The sequence below is a fragment of the Periplaneta americana genome, chromosome 4 (assembly GCF_040183065.1).
Source record: "Periplaneta americana isolate PAMFEO1 chromosome 4, P.americana_PAMFEO1_priV1, whole genome shotgun sequence".
NCBI lineage: Eukaryota > Metazoa > Arthropoda > Insecta > Blattodea > Blattidae > Periplaneta > Periplaneta americana.
In genome coordinates this window covers 202258251-202274099 of record NC_091120.1, presented here as the reverse complement: position 1 = coordinate 202274099, position 15849 = coordinate 202258251, and the positions used below count along the sequence as shown (strand labels likewise).

Sequence of the window (15849 nt, the reverse complement as noted above, 5' to 3'; positions counted from 1 at the left end):
CCAGATTCAGCTTTCCAAGGGGAGTGGGAAAACATATTTCGTAGTCTTTTCCATAATTATTCTGAATCATCATTGTGGGTATTAGAAAATACTCCACTAAATGAACCACATATTCACGGTTTGCATATCACCAATCAGAGAACAGACAATTTCCGTGTAAAGACTAACAAACAAATGAAAAGAGACACAACCTTAATGTTCACTGTGAAAACACAAGTCTGTAAAACAGTAGAAAATTATCTTACATACTTATGGAAGAATCCTATATACATTGTGAGTAACAAAGTCTCGCTATTAGAGATCATGTGGTCATGGCCACATAGACCCGTATTTGATATTGAACACCAGCTAACACATTCCAACAACACTATGAAAGATTTCAGTCACACACTCTATCACATCATAATGAGAGACAACATTACTACAATTGAAGACAGTGAACAGACACATCAACGCCTATTAATGCCACACTTGCATAACATTCATCTGAACAAAATCACAGCTCAAACACTACAATTTTGTCTTGACCAGAAATGTAACGATCCAATAAATCTGGATGCAGAGATATGTGAAAATGCAAAAGCTGAGAGAATAGAACATATTCTCAATACACAAAGAATTGATCCAACACTATTTGCTCGTGACCTGAAAACATGGCTCACACGAACAGATCCCAAAAAAAAAAACACATTTGTACTGGAAGGTATCTCTAATGGTGGGAAAAGCATTACAGCCAGGGCAATATTAGAATGTGTCCCTACATGGGAAGAGGTAATCAATGGTGAATTCGGATTCCAGAAACTTCAAAATCACTACGCTGCATTGTGGGAGGAGCCTTGCATTACTTCCGGGCCATTTGCTGAAGAATGTAAGCTCCTATTTGAAGGCACTCCCACACTAGTCAACGTAAAGTGGAAGGAACCGAAAAAAAATTAATAGAACAGCTTTCATGCTAACCACAAATCATGCTACCTGGAAATGGTGTTCAGAGAATGAGGCCGCGTATCGAAACAGAATGTTTCTTTACTATTTCACAGAACAAATGACATTTCGTGGTAAAAGCCAATGTTCCCTTACAGAGACCAAGACAAGAGACTCAACAACCTCACGAGAGACAGTCATACGAACAAACTGCCACGACACTCCAACCAACAGAACACCCCAATACGAATGTACGGTTTGGACGCCCAACAGGAATCAACGACCAGAACCGAAACGAAGAGACCTCGCAGAAAACTTTGGTCAACCGACGACGAATCGGCCGGACCCAGCTCCAGAGGACAATATATTATTTCAATGTACCGTAGTACATATGATATTTCCATGCAGATATTCTGCGTCATCATATGATGAAAGAGTAATGGAACGGAGAAAAATTCTCTCCGGCGCCGGGACTTGAACCCAGGTTTTCAGCTCTATGTGCTGATGCTTTATCCACTAAGCCACACCAGATACAACCCCGGCGTCGAACAGAATTGTCTCTGATTGAGTTCCAACTCTTGGGTTCCCTCAAGTGGCCGCCCTCTGCACTACGTCATAGATGTCTATGAACATAGGACTGAAGTCCACACATGTGCTGAGGTGCACTCGTTATGAGTGACTAGTTGGCCGGGATCCGACGGAGAGAATTTTTCTCCGTTCCATTACTCTTTCATCGTATGATGACGTAGAATATCTGCATGGAAATATCATATGTACTTCGGTACATTGAAATAATATATGATATGCGTAAATCACGAAGTGATTTAAGACGGCGCTTATTCCGTCGGATCCCGGCCAACTAGTCACTCATAACGAGTGCACCTCAGCACATGTGTGGACTTCAGTCCTATGTTCATAGACATCTATGACGTAGTGCAGAGGGCGGCCACTAGAGGGAACCCAAGGGTTGGAGCTTAATCTGAGATGATTCTGTCCGACGCCGGGGTGGTATCCGGTGTGGCTTAGTGGATAAAGCATCATCACGTAGAGCTGAAAACCCGGGTTCAAGTCCCGGTGCTGGAGAGAATTTTTCTCCATTCCATTACTCTTTCATCCAGAGGACAACCCAAACGATCCAAACCCAGCTCAGAATGCTCAATACTCAGTGATTGTGAGGAAATCAACAGGTCCTCCGACGGAGAACAAACCGACGAGGGGACGCCTGGACGACTACACATCGACCTGTATCCCAATAAACAAACCACTGACGACTCAACATTACCACCTGTAACTGACCCTCTTGACAGGTTTAAAATACCACACAAGTGTGACATACTACTCTTCCTGAAACGTAACACATAAACATGTGGGAAAAATTCCAGTGCAAAACAACATTTGGCTGCTATGTATCAAATGATCCGAATATAACAACTCTGACCGCTACTCCAGCAGCCACATGTAAAACTGGTTGGCATTTGATTCCTAATCAATTATTTTGTCATTATGCCACAAGGCAACAATTACAGCAATTTCAGCAGATTGCACTAAGCGCCACTACAAGCATTGGCCATGGTATACCATTGACGAGTATAGCCGGTTTAGGCGGCGCAGGCGAAATCATTGCATTTAACAATTCCCTGCCGTTATTGGTGTACCAAGACCAACATCAACAATTCAATGCTGTTGTAAATGAAAATACAAATTATGGGTTATTTCCTGAAGGCGAGGTGCAAGGAGCTGGTGTAATCACATCTCCTAACATATTACCAGCCATACAATGGCCTTCAAATTATGTAAAAGATAATCATATGTTAATTCAACCAATGAATGACCAGGAAAATATGAAAATATTATATCCCGGTAACAATGGCTGTTTCTTGTCTTGGAATAGAAATAAAGAAGATGACTCTTTATACTGGACTTCTACTCCTTTATTTTCTGATATTTATCATACCCAAACAGCAGACGACAAAACTACTCTTCCTACTCTTCCTACTCCTCTCGATACAAAGAGAATATGTATACCTATGCTACAAGGTGATCAAACTCTAACAAAACAACTAAGACTGGGTCCTGAACCATTTAAATATGCTATCCCAAACATACTTAACAAACTACTTCCTGTTGTTAGCTCTACAAATAATTCCCTAATTCCACATCATGCGAAAATGTTTATTACAAACACCTGTACAATTCAATACCTTCCTCATGCGATCCATAGACCAATACATACAGAAATGTTAGGCTTGAAAAAAAGGTGAATATGGACCTGGATTCTATCACAACCTACTATGTCTCAAAATGAAATTGCGGGAGAATATGCATCTGAGACAGTATATAAAAATCATGCTGGTACAAATATCACAGATGACATGGCCAAAATACCAACAAAAGAATTCAATTATAACATACCGCTAACATACCAACATTATCAGGTTGAAACAATCCAAGAAGAGAGCTTGGATAAGAAAAAGAAGAAGAAGACAACGGAACGTGAATTCGAATACCGCGAGCCGAATTGGGCTGAAAAAGAAGCCAAAGGTGTTACATTGGAATCGATCCCAGTACAAAAAAAGCAAAAATCTAGAACTAGAAAAAATGTAAAAAAAAAAGTCAAAAATAAAAATTTTGGGGCGCGATCACTAAATTTGAATCTTGTCATTAATTTGAATTCCCCATCAAATTCCAAAAATGACACCATTTCTTTCTTTCTCAAACCTCCTAAATCCTTAACCATGAAGGAACACGACGATACAATTCAGGTACATAATGGATCAAAAGAGGTAGTTACATAAAATTTACCTCATAAAATAAAAATAAACATAGTGGAATACATATTAATGTTGTTAGAATCAAATACGAATCACATACAGTAAAACCAGAAGCCAATAATTCAATAAAAAAAATGTACACAGTAAAAATAAAAATAAACACATTAGTATACATATTAGTATTAGATTACAATTAAGTAGGATTTACATAATTAAACCAGAAACCGACAATTGAATAAAATGTACACAAAAAATAGATTAATAATAAAAAAACAACACACTGGGATATATATTGGCGTTAAGTGATAAATAAACACGATTTAGATAATAAAAATAAGAAACAAGAAAAAAAAATACAGTGGAACACATTCCATTAAATATTTGCAATGCGTTAGGTCTGGCAACTCATCATAAGATATTTTTCTAATTTACATTTAAAGGAAATTAAAGTTCGACAGCCCTTGACTTACTACATCGTGATAGTGGCGTTTCAATGTACAATGACACACATACGTAAATTCTCAAAGCGAAATTCTTGCTGCGATGATCACTTAAGAGAATCGTATGTTGAGAAAAGCTTCTCTCTACATTGCAAGAGGTAGTAGGTACAGAACGAAAATAACTTTTTTGCACATTAGTGTTTTTTTATCGTTACAGCAAACGGCTGTAACTATTGGAAGTTGATTTTACTGAATTCAGAGTTGCCAACCTAGATAAGTATTATTATGATGTACTGAAGTTTTAAATTATGGTTTATTGAACGACGCTCGCAACTGCAGAGGTTATATCAGTGTCGCCGGTGTGCCGGAATTTTGTCCCGCAGTTCTTTTACATGCCAGTAAATCTACTGACATGAGCCTGTCGCATTTAAACACACTTAAATACCATCGACCTCGGCTGGGATCGAGCCCGCAACCTCGAGCATAGAAGGCAGCGCTATACCAACTAAGCTACTGAAGTACATATGATATTTCCGTGCACGAATTCTGCGTTACCATATGATGAAGGACGGATAGAATACAGAGAAAAATTTGGGTTTGAGTCCCGGTGCCGGAGAGAATTTTTCTCTGTTCTATCCACCCTTCATCCTAGGTAAATATGTTGAAATATTACAAATGATTGCTCTAGAGTCGTAATTAAAACTCTTCTGCCAAACTCTTCTGCCATCTACTGACACCTATGACAAACTTCTTGCTGAGAATCAGTCAGCTGTTCATAGTCTAACGTACATAGGTACTGTATATTGAGATTTTTAAAAACATTATTTTCAAAATATACTATTGCGCAAACAGTACTGTACAATACACGTTTGTGAAGTACATTACAAAATCATGGAAATTGAAAAAATCTCTCTGCTCGTTTTTCAAACTTTTCCTCAATTTTGTAAAAAGCACTTCCCAGCCTTGTATCATAATATACTACTGCGTGTTCAGTTCAAAGTGTGTCATGGCTCGCTGTATGCCGTCATGTGGCTAGCCGATGAGCCTAGAGAATTCAATCTTCCTACACTTCCGCAGAGGCATATTACCTATGTGCCAGAGAAGTTGCCTGGCAAGTACAGCGTTCATTCTGAAGAGTACTTACCGATAAGTACGGTAATGCCTGTAGTGGCAGGAATGTAAACTGTTTGGAAACACATACTGAGGTGAGTTTTTTTCCTTACTGTCGAGATATGGGGAGAGGGTCAAGACGATTACTTACGTATTTGTTGACATTAACTTCGACGGTCAACATGGACACGGAGCATTTGATTTCTATTGTGGAATGTTGCCATATGCAACCGATGATAACAAATACCCTGCGTACGACTTGCCCGCGCAAAACACAGTTCGAAAGAGGTTATGGTAGTACACAGACTTTATAGACCTCCATCTGTTGCTACGACGTTCAAGTTATACCGTACACGTTCTCAAGTTCAGATTGAACGCCTTGATTAATAGGCAACTTCTCTGACATAAAAGCTGAAACTCGCTTCAAATCGCTGACTCACAACAGTGACGTCATGACACTCTTTGAAATGAACACCCAGTATTACACCTAAATATGGTAACGCAATTGTAAAGAAATATCCAATATTTTGAGAGCCCCACATCATTACAGGCGCACTGGAGTAGGTGTGCATTTATGTGTTTTAAGACCACGTTTTCCCGTAAAACACCGCCCGCATTCCTCACATTTAAACGGTTTTTCGCCGGAGTGTGTGCGTAAATGATACTCCAACGAGACTTTTGAAGTTAAACCATTGCCACACACGTTACATATGAAAGGTTTGTCCCCACTATGTTTACGTACGTGCACTCTGAGTGTATTCACAGTAGCCAAACCTTTGCCACAAATGTTACATTTAAACAGCATCATACCAGAGTGCTGCAGAACGTGGACATGAAGGCGGTCTGGAGTCCGGAAACTCTTACCGCAGATATGACATTTTAAAAGAGTTTTATGCATTCGAATGTGGCATCTTAAACTTTGGGCATATGGGAAGCGCCTGCCGCACACATCACATTTATACGGTTGCTCACCGGTGTGCGTGCGCATGTGGTCCTTGAGGGAACTCTTTACTTTGTACTCCTTCATACACAGCTGGCACTTGAAGGGCTCGCCTTCTCTGTGTGTCCGTAAGTGTAGTTTGCCACAAATTTCACACACTGATTTTTCAGTCTCATGCCTATTCACATGTATCTGGAGAAGGTACGCAGTCCTTTGGCTTTTGCCACAAATGTTGCAGATGAATGGTCCTCGGACAGAGACAGCAGCTGCGGTTTTCTGCACGTTATCTTTTGTTGTAGAATAATTACTGTTGTCAACACTGCACAGGGAAAGTATTTTACGATAAAGTTCCTCTTCCTCAGCGCTGTTTGAAGGATTACGCTGAATGGCAGTTGCACCTTGAAGCTCCGGGTCGTCAGTGCTGTCCGTAACTCGGCAGTTCCAAGTTCTGACACCACATAATACTGTATTATGATCAACCCTCCAAGAAAGGGTAGGGTGTTGTATTAGTTGTGGTAAAAGATTTCCATATTGCAAAGAGTGACAAAAATCAGTATATGAAGACGAACTAAGATCGCTTACAAAGAGAAATGGGTTGAAATGTTTAAAGGCACTGGGAAGTGATTTACTTATGGCTTTTAAGGAACCTGGAGGTTCATTGCCGCCCTCACATAAGCCCACCATCGGTCCCTATCCTGTGCAAGATTAATCCATTCTCTACCATCATATCCCGCCTCCCTCAAATCCATTTTAATATTATCCTCTGATCTATATTTCGGCCTCCCCAAAGATCTTTATCCCTCCGGGTCCCAACTAACATTCTATATGCATTTCTGAATTCACCCATAAGTGTTACATACCCTGACCATCTGAAACGTCTGGATTTAATGTTTTGTTTAAGTGACTAGGGCCAAAAAATCTAATTTTAATTTTTTCTTTTAAAAAATCCATAAACCTTTCTTTAATAAGCACGTATTGCTTTTTTCTTGGTTTTGGACATTGAAATAGTTGAAAATGAGGTTTTAAAAGTGGCGTCTTGACTGCCATATCTATTGACATGTTTTTGTTTTTTGCCTTTCCCCATAAATTGTGATTTTCATGTTCATATTATGATTCTTGAGATATATATATATATATATATATATATATATATATATATATATATATATATATATATATATATATATATATATACAATTTAATGGGAGATTCATAATTTTTAGTCAAATTTGATTTTTCACTTAAATAAAAAAATGTGTAGAAAAAATTAATTAAATCAGATTACATAAAGTAATCTTTTTTTTAAAAATGACCTTAAACGATTAACTTGTAAAATCTTTGACCTGCAATGATAAGATTTAAAAGAACATAAAAAATTTCAACAACCTAACAGTGTAGGCAACACTGCTTAGCTAACGGAACATGTATGCAGGTCCAAAACAATACAGATGTTACATCTCAACATAAGGTTGGAAAACTTTTTTTAATACAATTACCATGAAAATCTAAAATTTCGGAAATTCTTTCCTCTTCCAAATAAGAGCATGCCTCAACACACAAAAAGGGGCTCTTACGTTACACTCACCTCACAGCCGAGATCTCATTTTCTTCTGTTGTTACTTGCAGATTCAATTCTCGATCAATTGTGTCCGTATCATTAGAGTGTCTCTGAAAAGAAGAGCAAATATGTGCCAGAACAGCTATTGTAAAGTCAACGAATCTTAGGATCCTAATGTGAACAATGAAAATGTATCAATCCGCCATAACTAGGGCCTAAAATACGCGAAACAATTGATCAACAGATACGGACACACGTGTTTTATGGCAGACCAACAGGTGTAAAGAATAGTTTCGATCTAATTCACGCGTCCTTTTATGACAGTATTCTGTTTAAACATTAAGAAACAGTTTGTTTGTTTAAGCTGATTTAAAATAGTTGAAACAGCAATAATAGCATTTATTGAAGGGGTGAGAATGATACAGTCTTCAGCCACAGACAAAATTTTACAGGAGAGCGTATTAAAGGTTTAGAGTCCAATGCTATTAGGTGTGGTATCACAATTTCTTCAGGGTATACTTCTGTCAAAATATATTTTAATAACCACGGTACATGAACGTGAAGAAATATGAGACTAATATTGAAAGCACGTGTATGTAGTAGAAAAGACGCAGCTATGGCACACAGCCATCTTACTACGCACATGTCAAGTAATTAATTTGCAGTAGATTTGCGTTAGATCTGGAAATCTTTCTGACAGCCAGAAAATGGTTTGGTGACACCTTAAAATGCTGCAAAACGCGCGACGCACAATCTGCAGTACCGTAAACTGGGGTTACTTTGAACACAGAGGAAACTTTGAACATACTTACTTACTTACTGGCTTTTAAGGAACCCGGAGGTTCATTTCCGTCCTCACATAAGCCCGCCATTGGTCCCTATCCTGAGCAAGATTAAGCCAGTCTGTACCATCATATCCCACCTCCCTCAAATACAATTTAATATTATCTTCCCATCTACGTCTCGGCCTCCCCAAAGGTCTTTTGCCCTCCAGCCTCCCAACTAACACTCTATATGCATTTCTGAATTCGCCCATACGTGCTACATGTCCTGCCCATCTCAAACATCTGGATTTTATGGTCCTAATTATGTCAGGTGAAGAATACAATGCGTGCAGCTCTGTGTTGTGTAACTTTCTCCATTGGAAACTTCGAACATTTTTTCAGAAAATCATATTTAGGTTTCTACATGCTGCACTTGTTATAGATGGAGGTAAATTATCATAAACATCATTCTCATACCAAATTTACCTCCATCGAATAAGTGTAGCATCTAGAAACCTAAATATGATTTTCTGAAAAAATGTTCAAAGTTTCCTCTGTGTTCAAAGTAACCCCAGTTTACGGTAGTCAAAGTTTGAAGTTATTGCTGCACATGCTAGTGAAACTGCTGCAGAAACAGACTATTATTTATCTACTTCCCAAACATTTTAAACACTGCAGGAGTGAAGTTGTGTATAGAACATGTCTGTGACGAACAAGATGTCCCACAGTATCAGCAGTACTGGGAGATAAGACTCGCACAGGCACTCACCTCAGCTTCACACTTCACAACAGAAAATGTAATTGGCACTGGCGTTTCCTCAAACTTGATCGTAGAAGTTAAATCATAGCTGGGGTCCACACACTCCACCTTTACCCCAGTCACGTGCAGATCCGAGTTGGCCTCCTGCAGAATATACAAGCTTTAAGAAAAAAGGACCATATATTTTGAGAGGAAGTAATATTCATAAAAACGAGAAAAAAGGTCTAATAAATATGAGTCCTAAAGTCAAGAGCTTCGAAGAAACAAGAACTGTGAAATTGGTATTGTAACAGCATAGGCCTACCTTCTAATATGAGTTAAGAAACAAGGGTCTAATATTCTGAGAGGAGGTAGTACAGTATTTATAAAAAAAACAAGGAAAAAACCTAAGAAACAAGGTCTATAAAATTAATATTAGGGACTGTGAAATTGGTATTATATATATTAAGTGCAGTTAATTCAGTTTTAAAAATCAAACTATTGTTTTGTTTTCCACAGGTACTTAATCATATATTTAACTAAAGCATTATGCTACTATTTGAATGTTATACAGGGTGATTCACAAAGATCATGCAATACTCTAGGACAGTGTTCCGCAACCTTTTTTTACTCACGGCACACCCTAGATGGGCCTAGACTCAACACGGCACACCAAAATGTTAATCCCCTCAAAAATATACGATGTGACTCTCTTAATATAATTACGTAATGTAATCAAATTTACTATTATTATTATTATTATTATTATTATTATTATTATTATTATTATTATTATTATTATTATGGTTGTCAAACAGGAATCGACTCTTGCATTTATTAACAATTTATGAACTTTAATTCACTGTAGAAAGTACACATTACTATTACTAATATTAAAGTAAATAACTCTACTCATATTTTCACTGTGATACTTGAACCTGCTTAGCTGCACACCGATGGCTGACCCGCGGTGGAATTGTTGACAGTGCAAGCCTAATTTCTTCACGGATGGATTTGAGTCTCTCCCTCTTTAATGTTTCAATTTCAGTTAACGTCGAGAAGTACAATTCACACATATATGTAGTTGAAAATGACTAATATATTAACTTTTACTACTTCGTGCATCACAATTTTCAGAGGAGTTGGCAAAGACTTAGCAACAATGACTTCGCGGTGAATGATACAATAGTCGCTCCGTATGTTAGGATACTTATGATAATACTTTAGCCACAAATCCTTTCATAGAAGCAGCTCCATCTGTAAAACGTTAAGGCAATCGTCCCATGTTAATTCATTACGGACCACATATTCATTAATTGTACGAAATATTTCTTGACCGGTTGCTTGCTCGAATACTTCTCTGCAAAAAAAAAAAAATAAAATAAAAAAAAATAAAAAAAATAAATAAATAAAAATAAAATAAAAAAAATAAAAAAAAATAAAAAATGCAATTACATCCTCATGAAAGTACCGAATGTTGAAAAGAAGTTGTGCGTGACCACTAATATCATCGGTCTGAAGTGAGAACTTCTGACTGCTCTTTATTTCCTTCTTCATAATGTCTTGGATGTCACTGGACATGTCACTAACTCGGTGGCTAATTGTGTCACCAGAGAGAGAAATTCGCGTCACACCTTTCACCTTGTGGAGGCACACCGGTTGCGGAATACTGCTCTAGGATGTGATTTGTGACATCATTCTGAAGAAAAAAGTTGATATATACAGTTGTCCGATTTTGAATACTTTCAGATAAAAATCACGTTTCTTTCTTCTGTAACACACATTCTTGTGAACTTTCTCTCTCTGGACGACTGAGCTGTATGCGTTACAATACAGCTGATACTGTGCTCCAACCATGAGAAAGTCTCCGCCGGATGAGACGAAGGGGGGTAATGCTGTGAATGAATGTTGATGTCATAAGATGTCATAAGGTCACACACGTGGGTACTCTTATCTCTATTGGTTAGCTCTCACAGCACAAACCATAACAGACATATTGATACTACCCTAGTTACAAAATTAGATCACAGTTAATCTCCTGGTCTTTTAATCTCTTCATACAGGAAATACCATATACAGGAGAGTGCATGATTTTTAAACTGACGTTATAACGGTAATATTATCTATCTACTTCGTTCCAATAGATGAGGCAATAGTAAGCACATTCCTTTCACGGTTGATCTCCTGGTTGGAGAACAGTAGCAGCAACACAAAGTCTCGTGACATCAGGGTCACGGTTAGAGATAACTCAACACCGGTACAACGTACCTACCTAGCATCCAAACAACGGAAGTTAGGGAATGCGGTGCGCGCAGTTCACACACGTGTGTTGCTGCAGAAAGTGGGGTCTTTGAAAACTGCAGATTTTTCAGGTGAGTAATAACATGAATGTTCTTTAATGAATTTATAATACGCCCAGTACAGTACTATTGTTTTAAATAGTCTAAATACTTACACCATTATGTCTCGTGACCACAATATTGTACGAAATGGAACTATAAAAATTGGAGATTTATCCTTCGAAGAGGTGGAAAAATTCAAATATCTTGGAGCAACAGTAACAAATATAAATGACACTCGGAAGGAAATTAAACGCAGAATAAATATGGGAAATGCCTGTTATTATTCGGTTGAGAAGCTTTTGTCATCAAGTCTGCTGTCAAAAAATCTAAAAGTTAGAATTTATAAAACAGTTATATTACCGGTTGTCCTGTATGGTTGTGAAACTTGGGCTCTCATTTTGAGAGAGGAACAGAGATTAAGGGTGTTTAAGAATAAGGTTCTTAGGAAAATATTTGGGGTGAAGAGGGATGAAGTTACAGGAGAATGGAGAAAGTTACACAATGCAGAGCTGCACGCATTGTATTCTTCACCTGACATATTTAGGAACATTAAATCCAGACGTTTGAGATGGGCAGGGCATGTAGCACGTATGGGCGAATCCAGAAATGCATATAGAGTGTTAGTTGGGAGGCCAGAGGGAAAAAGGCCTTTGGATAGGCCGAGACGTAGATGGGAAGATAATATTAAAATAGATTTGAGGGAGGTGGGATATGATGGTAGAGACTGGATTAATCTTGCTCAGGATAGGGACCAATGGCGGGCTTATGTGAGGGCGGCAATGAACCTTCGGGTTTCTTAAAAGCCAGTAAGTAAGTAAGTAAGTAAATGCTTAAACCTTTATAAGTTTATGTTTGACATTCAGAAAAGCGTAAGTCACTCAATTTAAAAAGAATATTACATGTTTATAAGAACTTTTTTCATCAGAATAATGCCAGAAATCATATCCTAGAGTATTGCACAATCTTCGTGAACCATCCTATATATATATATATATATATATATATATATATATATATATATATATATGGTATGAATGGTGTTTATATTTTCTTTTTTGTTTTTATTAATGATGAATACTCGACTTTTCATCATCAATCACATGAGGCTAGTTGTATACCGACAGAGTTGTTGCCTAGGGTGTGCCATTGGAGGCTAGTCTACACTACATCCACTCGTTTCATATTGCAATACAGTAAACAAAAGAATAAACAGACGTATGGTACCTGAAGAGAAATAGCAATGAGATGAGATGATGGAGATTTGTTGGGATGGTACAGGAGAACTGAAGGTCCTGGAGGAAACTCTGCATTATCTGGACCACGGGCTTGCCCAACACAAGTTACCAATGCTGGGGATCGAACCTGGGTCCACATGATTGTAAGTCCAGCGCTCTACTACTAAACCACCGTGTTGGCTAAGATGTCTATATTGTTTTTAACAAATATATCCATATTCCATTAAAAAAAAAATTATTCACAAAACATTTTCAGAATATATGAACCTTCAAATAATAAACTGCTTCTTTTAAATCTTTAGCTTAATAAAAATTACGATTATTCTCAGAACTTAATAAAACTTAAATACCTATATTTTTATTTAACTAAATCGATTGTTTTTTATTTCTAATGCTTTGATTTAACAAAGCTCGATATATGGAGTACAAGTGTAATAAATATCTGTGGTGTTTGGTCGAACGTAACTCCAAAAAAGCTGCTTTGGGATACAAGCATTTTTCTTTAAAAATCAGAATTCTAGTTTACATACAAATGTGACTGAAAATAACATAGATTAGAGCACTGTTTAATTATAAGCACATGCTCATGCTTTTCCATAGCTTCTAAGTAGCCTAGCGGTAAGTGTAGACAGCAGGAAATGGCCATTTTGAAGTTACCATGTTCTGACCAAACACCACTGATATATGCATGGCTCCAACTTCACCTCCATTTTCTCTTGTATATCTGTGTAGTCTCTTGTTTCTATAGCCAGTGGGTCAAGCCATGGCTGTCGTAAAGCTTCACAGTGGCCATGGTCAACTTCAGGTTCCGTCTTGATCACATCCATAACTGAAAACGCAGAAACAAACTGCTAACTATCTGCGAATACGAAAAGCTGACAACTGTATATCAGCATAATGTTTATGACATTTGAACACTTCCACAAAAGAGTACCTTTTATAAACAAGATGGTATCTGGAGAGATGAGACCGAGTGTTCGCCATAGATCACCTGACATTTGGCTTACGGTTGGGAAAAACCTCGGAAAAACCCAACCAGATAATCAGCCCAAGCGGGAATCGAACCCGCGCCCGAACGCAACTCTGAATCGGCAGGCGAGCGCTTTGGACGACTGAGATACGGCGGTGGCTTTTAGTGACGTCAGTACAAGTCTGTGACGAAGCTAATTACTGTAATGGCGGATATAAAAAACAAAGTCAATTACGAAAACTGTGTTTATTTCGGTTCTATTTTACTATATTTAGAGCCACCGACGTAACTCGGTCGGTTAAGGCGCTTGCCTGCCGATCCGGAGTTACGCTCGGGCGCGGGTTCGATTCCCACTTGGGTTGATTACCTGGTTGGGTTTTTTCCGAGGTTTTCCCCAACCGTAAGGCAAATGTCAGGTAATCTATGGCGAATACTCGGCCTCATCTCGCCAAATATCATCTATCACCAATCCCATCGACGCTAAATAACCTCGTAGTTGATACAGCGTCGTTAAATAACGAAGTAAAAATGCTTATTCCATTAATTCAAATTAGCTTATTCCATTAATTCAAATTAAGTGTATTTCTCATAATATATCGTAAGTTTTATATTCCTACGTCTTCTTTTTTCACTAGAAACCACCACATATTTACCTCAATAAAATTACAATACGATGCACCTCTCACTTCAAACGTAATTTACATTTTCGAACAATTTTCTTCCTCCAAAATATATCGCTATAAAATTCTTACATTTTCAACTCCATCTAAAATAGTAGTAGTAGTAGTAGTAGTAGTAGTAGTAGTAGTAGTAGTAGTAGTAATAATAATAATAATAATAATAATAATAATAATAATAATAATAATAATAATAAATTAAACGATCTTCACTTCCAAAATCACCAGAAGTACCTATGCGCTAGTTTATCCGTAATTTACATGCACATTAATAACCACACGAAATACTGGTATTTCTAATTCTAAAGATCGTAAATATTATATAGAATATGTTTATAATAATTTCATACAAACCGATTACTTACTACGGCAGCTGCGAAATCAGCTGGTTAGATCCTCTTGGGTAGTAATTATGTGAATCAAATTATATTGTCACGGTAGCCAAAAAGAAAGGCAATTTGGCGTACAGAAATAATGGAAAATTCATAAACGCTTGAGTGTATGAGAATATAACAGAAATTAGAAGAAATTATTACAATGAGTATGACAGAAACAAAACTTTGAGAAATTAATATGTATTTACATATATGTATATTTAGCCCTATTTACATAAAGCAACAGAACAAAGACGAAACACTTACAAACATGTCTGAATAATGAAATAATAGCAATGTAGTAGCCACGAAACAGAATAACAAATGCCTGTTATCTTTTCTTACTGCTTGCGTAATATCTTGGCTGATGAAATATCGTACAGCCATTACGCAATACATTACCTTGACCACAGGGATTAAACAGTGTCTGTCGTATAGAAGGATTCTGTTACGGTTTCATCTAAGGAATCATTAACGCTATTATAATTTTAGAGAAGACGATCAAAATATGCTCACGACTGACGACTGACTAGATTCAACGCGGTGTAATAAATCTCGATCAGAAAAGGCTGACCATATGTGCAACCGGACTTTGCCGCGTCTGTGGTTCAAATCCTAGCACTCTGATCTTCCATCCAGGCGGCACGGCTTCGATCCCCGGTCAGGTCATGGATGGAATTTGTAGTGGATAGAGCAGGCGTTAGAGAGTTTTTCTCGGAGTACTCTAGTTTCCCCTTTATCATTCCACCAACACACTTCATCCAAGCCACCTGTCGGACTTTGACAATCATGACATAATGGCACACAATGGACGGAAGCGTGTAGGCCTACAGACCCAGCCTTTGTAAAGCCAAGCAAGTCCAGGTTTTAACTGATTATTAGTTACAGCCGTCACGATGGTCTAGTTTTTTTTTGTTTTTGTTTTACTTGGTTATTTAACGACTCTGTATCAACTACGAGGTTATTTAGTGTGGATGAAATTGGTGATAGCGTGATGATATTTGGCGA

The 15849-nt window shown here is 37.7% G+C and overlaps 1 protein-coding gene across 2 annotated transcripts; it reads right to left on the bottom strand.

Annotated features, from left to right (window-relative positions):
• Positions 1-3747: 3747 nt before the first annotated feature.
• Positions 3748-15461, bottom strand: LOC138698635 (zinc finger protein 235-like). Of its 2 annotated transcripts, XM_069824747.1 has the most exons (5): positions 14833-15461; positions 13525-13649; positions 9274-9408; positions 7768-7850; positions 3748-6630 (listed from the first exon to the last, which is right to left on the bottom strand). In XM_069824747.1, exons 2-5 carry the CDS (start codon positions 13645-13647, stop codon positions 5787-5789), a joined length of 1185 nt encoding a protein of 394 aa, XP_069680848.1. In that variant the 5' UTR covers positions 13648-13649; positions 14833-15461; the 3' UTR covers positions 3748-5786. The 2 variants fall into 2 exon arrangements, with proteins under 2 accessions (XP_069680848.1, XP_069680849.1); XM_069824748.1 differs by lacking the exon at positions 14833-15461 and having other exon boundaries at positions 13478-13613.
• Between the last annotated feature and the right edge of the window lie 388 nt (positions 15462-15849).

Coding starts and splice junctions, on each gene's coding strand:
- LOC138698635 (XM_069824747.1), bottom strand. CDS start 13,647: ATGGATGTGATCAAGACGGAACCTGAAGTTGACCATGGCCACTGTGAA. Junction 9,409..13,524: donor ATATACAAGAGAAAATGGAG/GTGAAGTTGGAG, acceptor TATATTCTGCAG/GAGGCCAACTCGGATCTGCA. Junction 6,631..7,767: donor AATGAGATCTCGGCTGTGAG/GTGAGTGTAACG, acceptor ATGTGGTGTCAG/AACTTGGAACTGCCGAGTTA.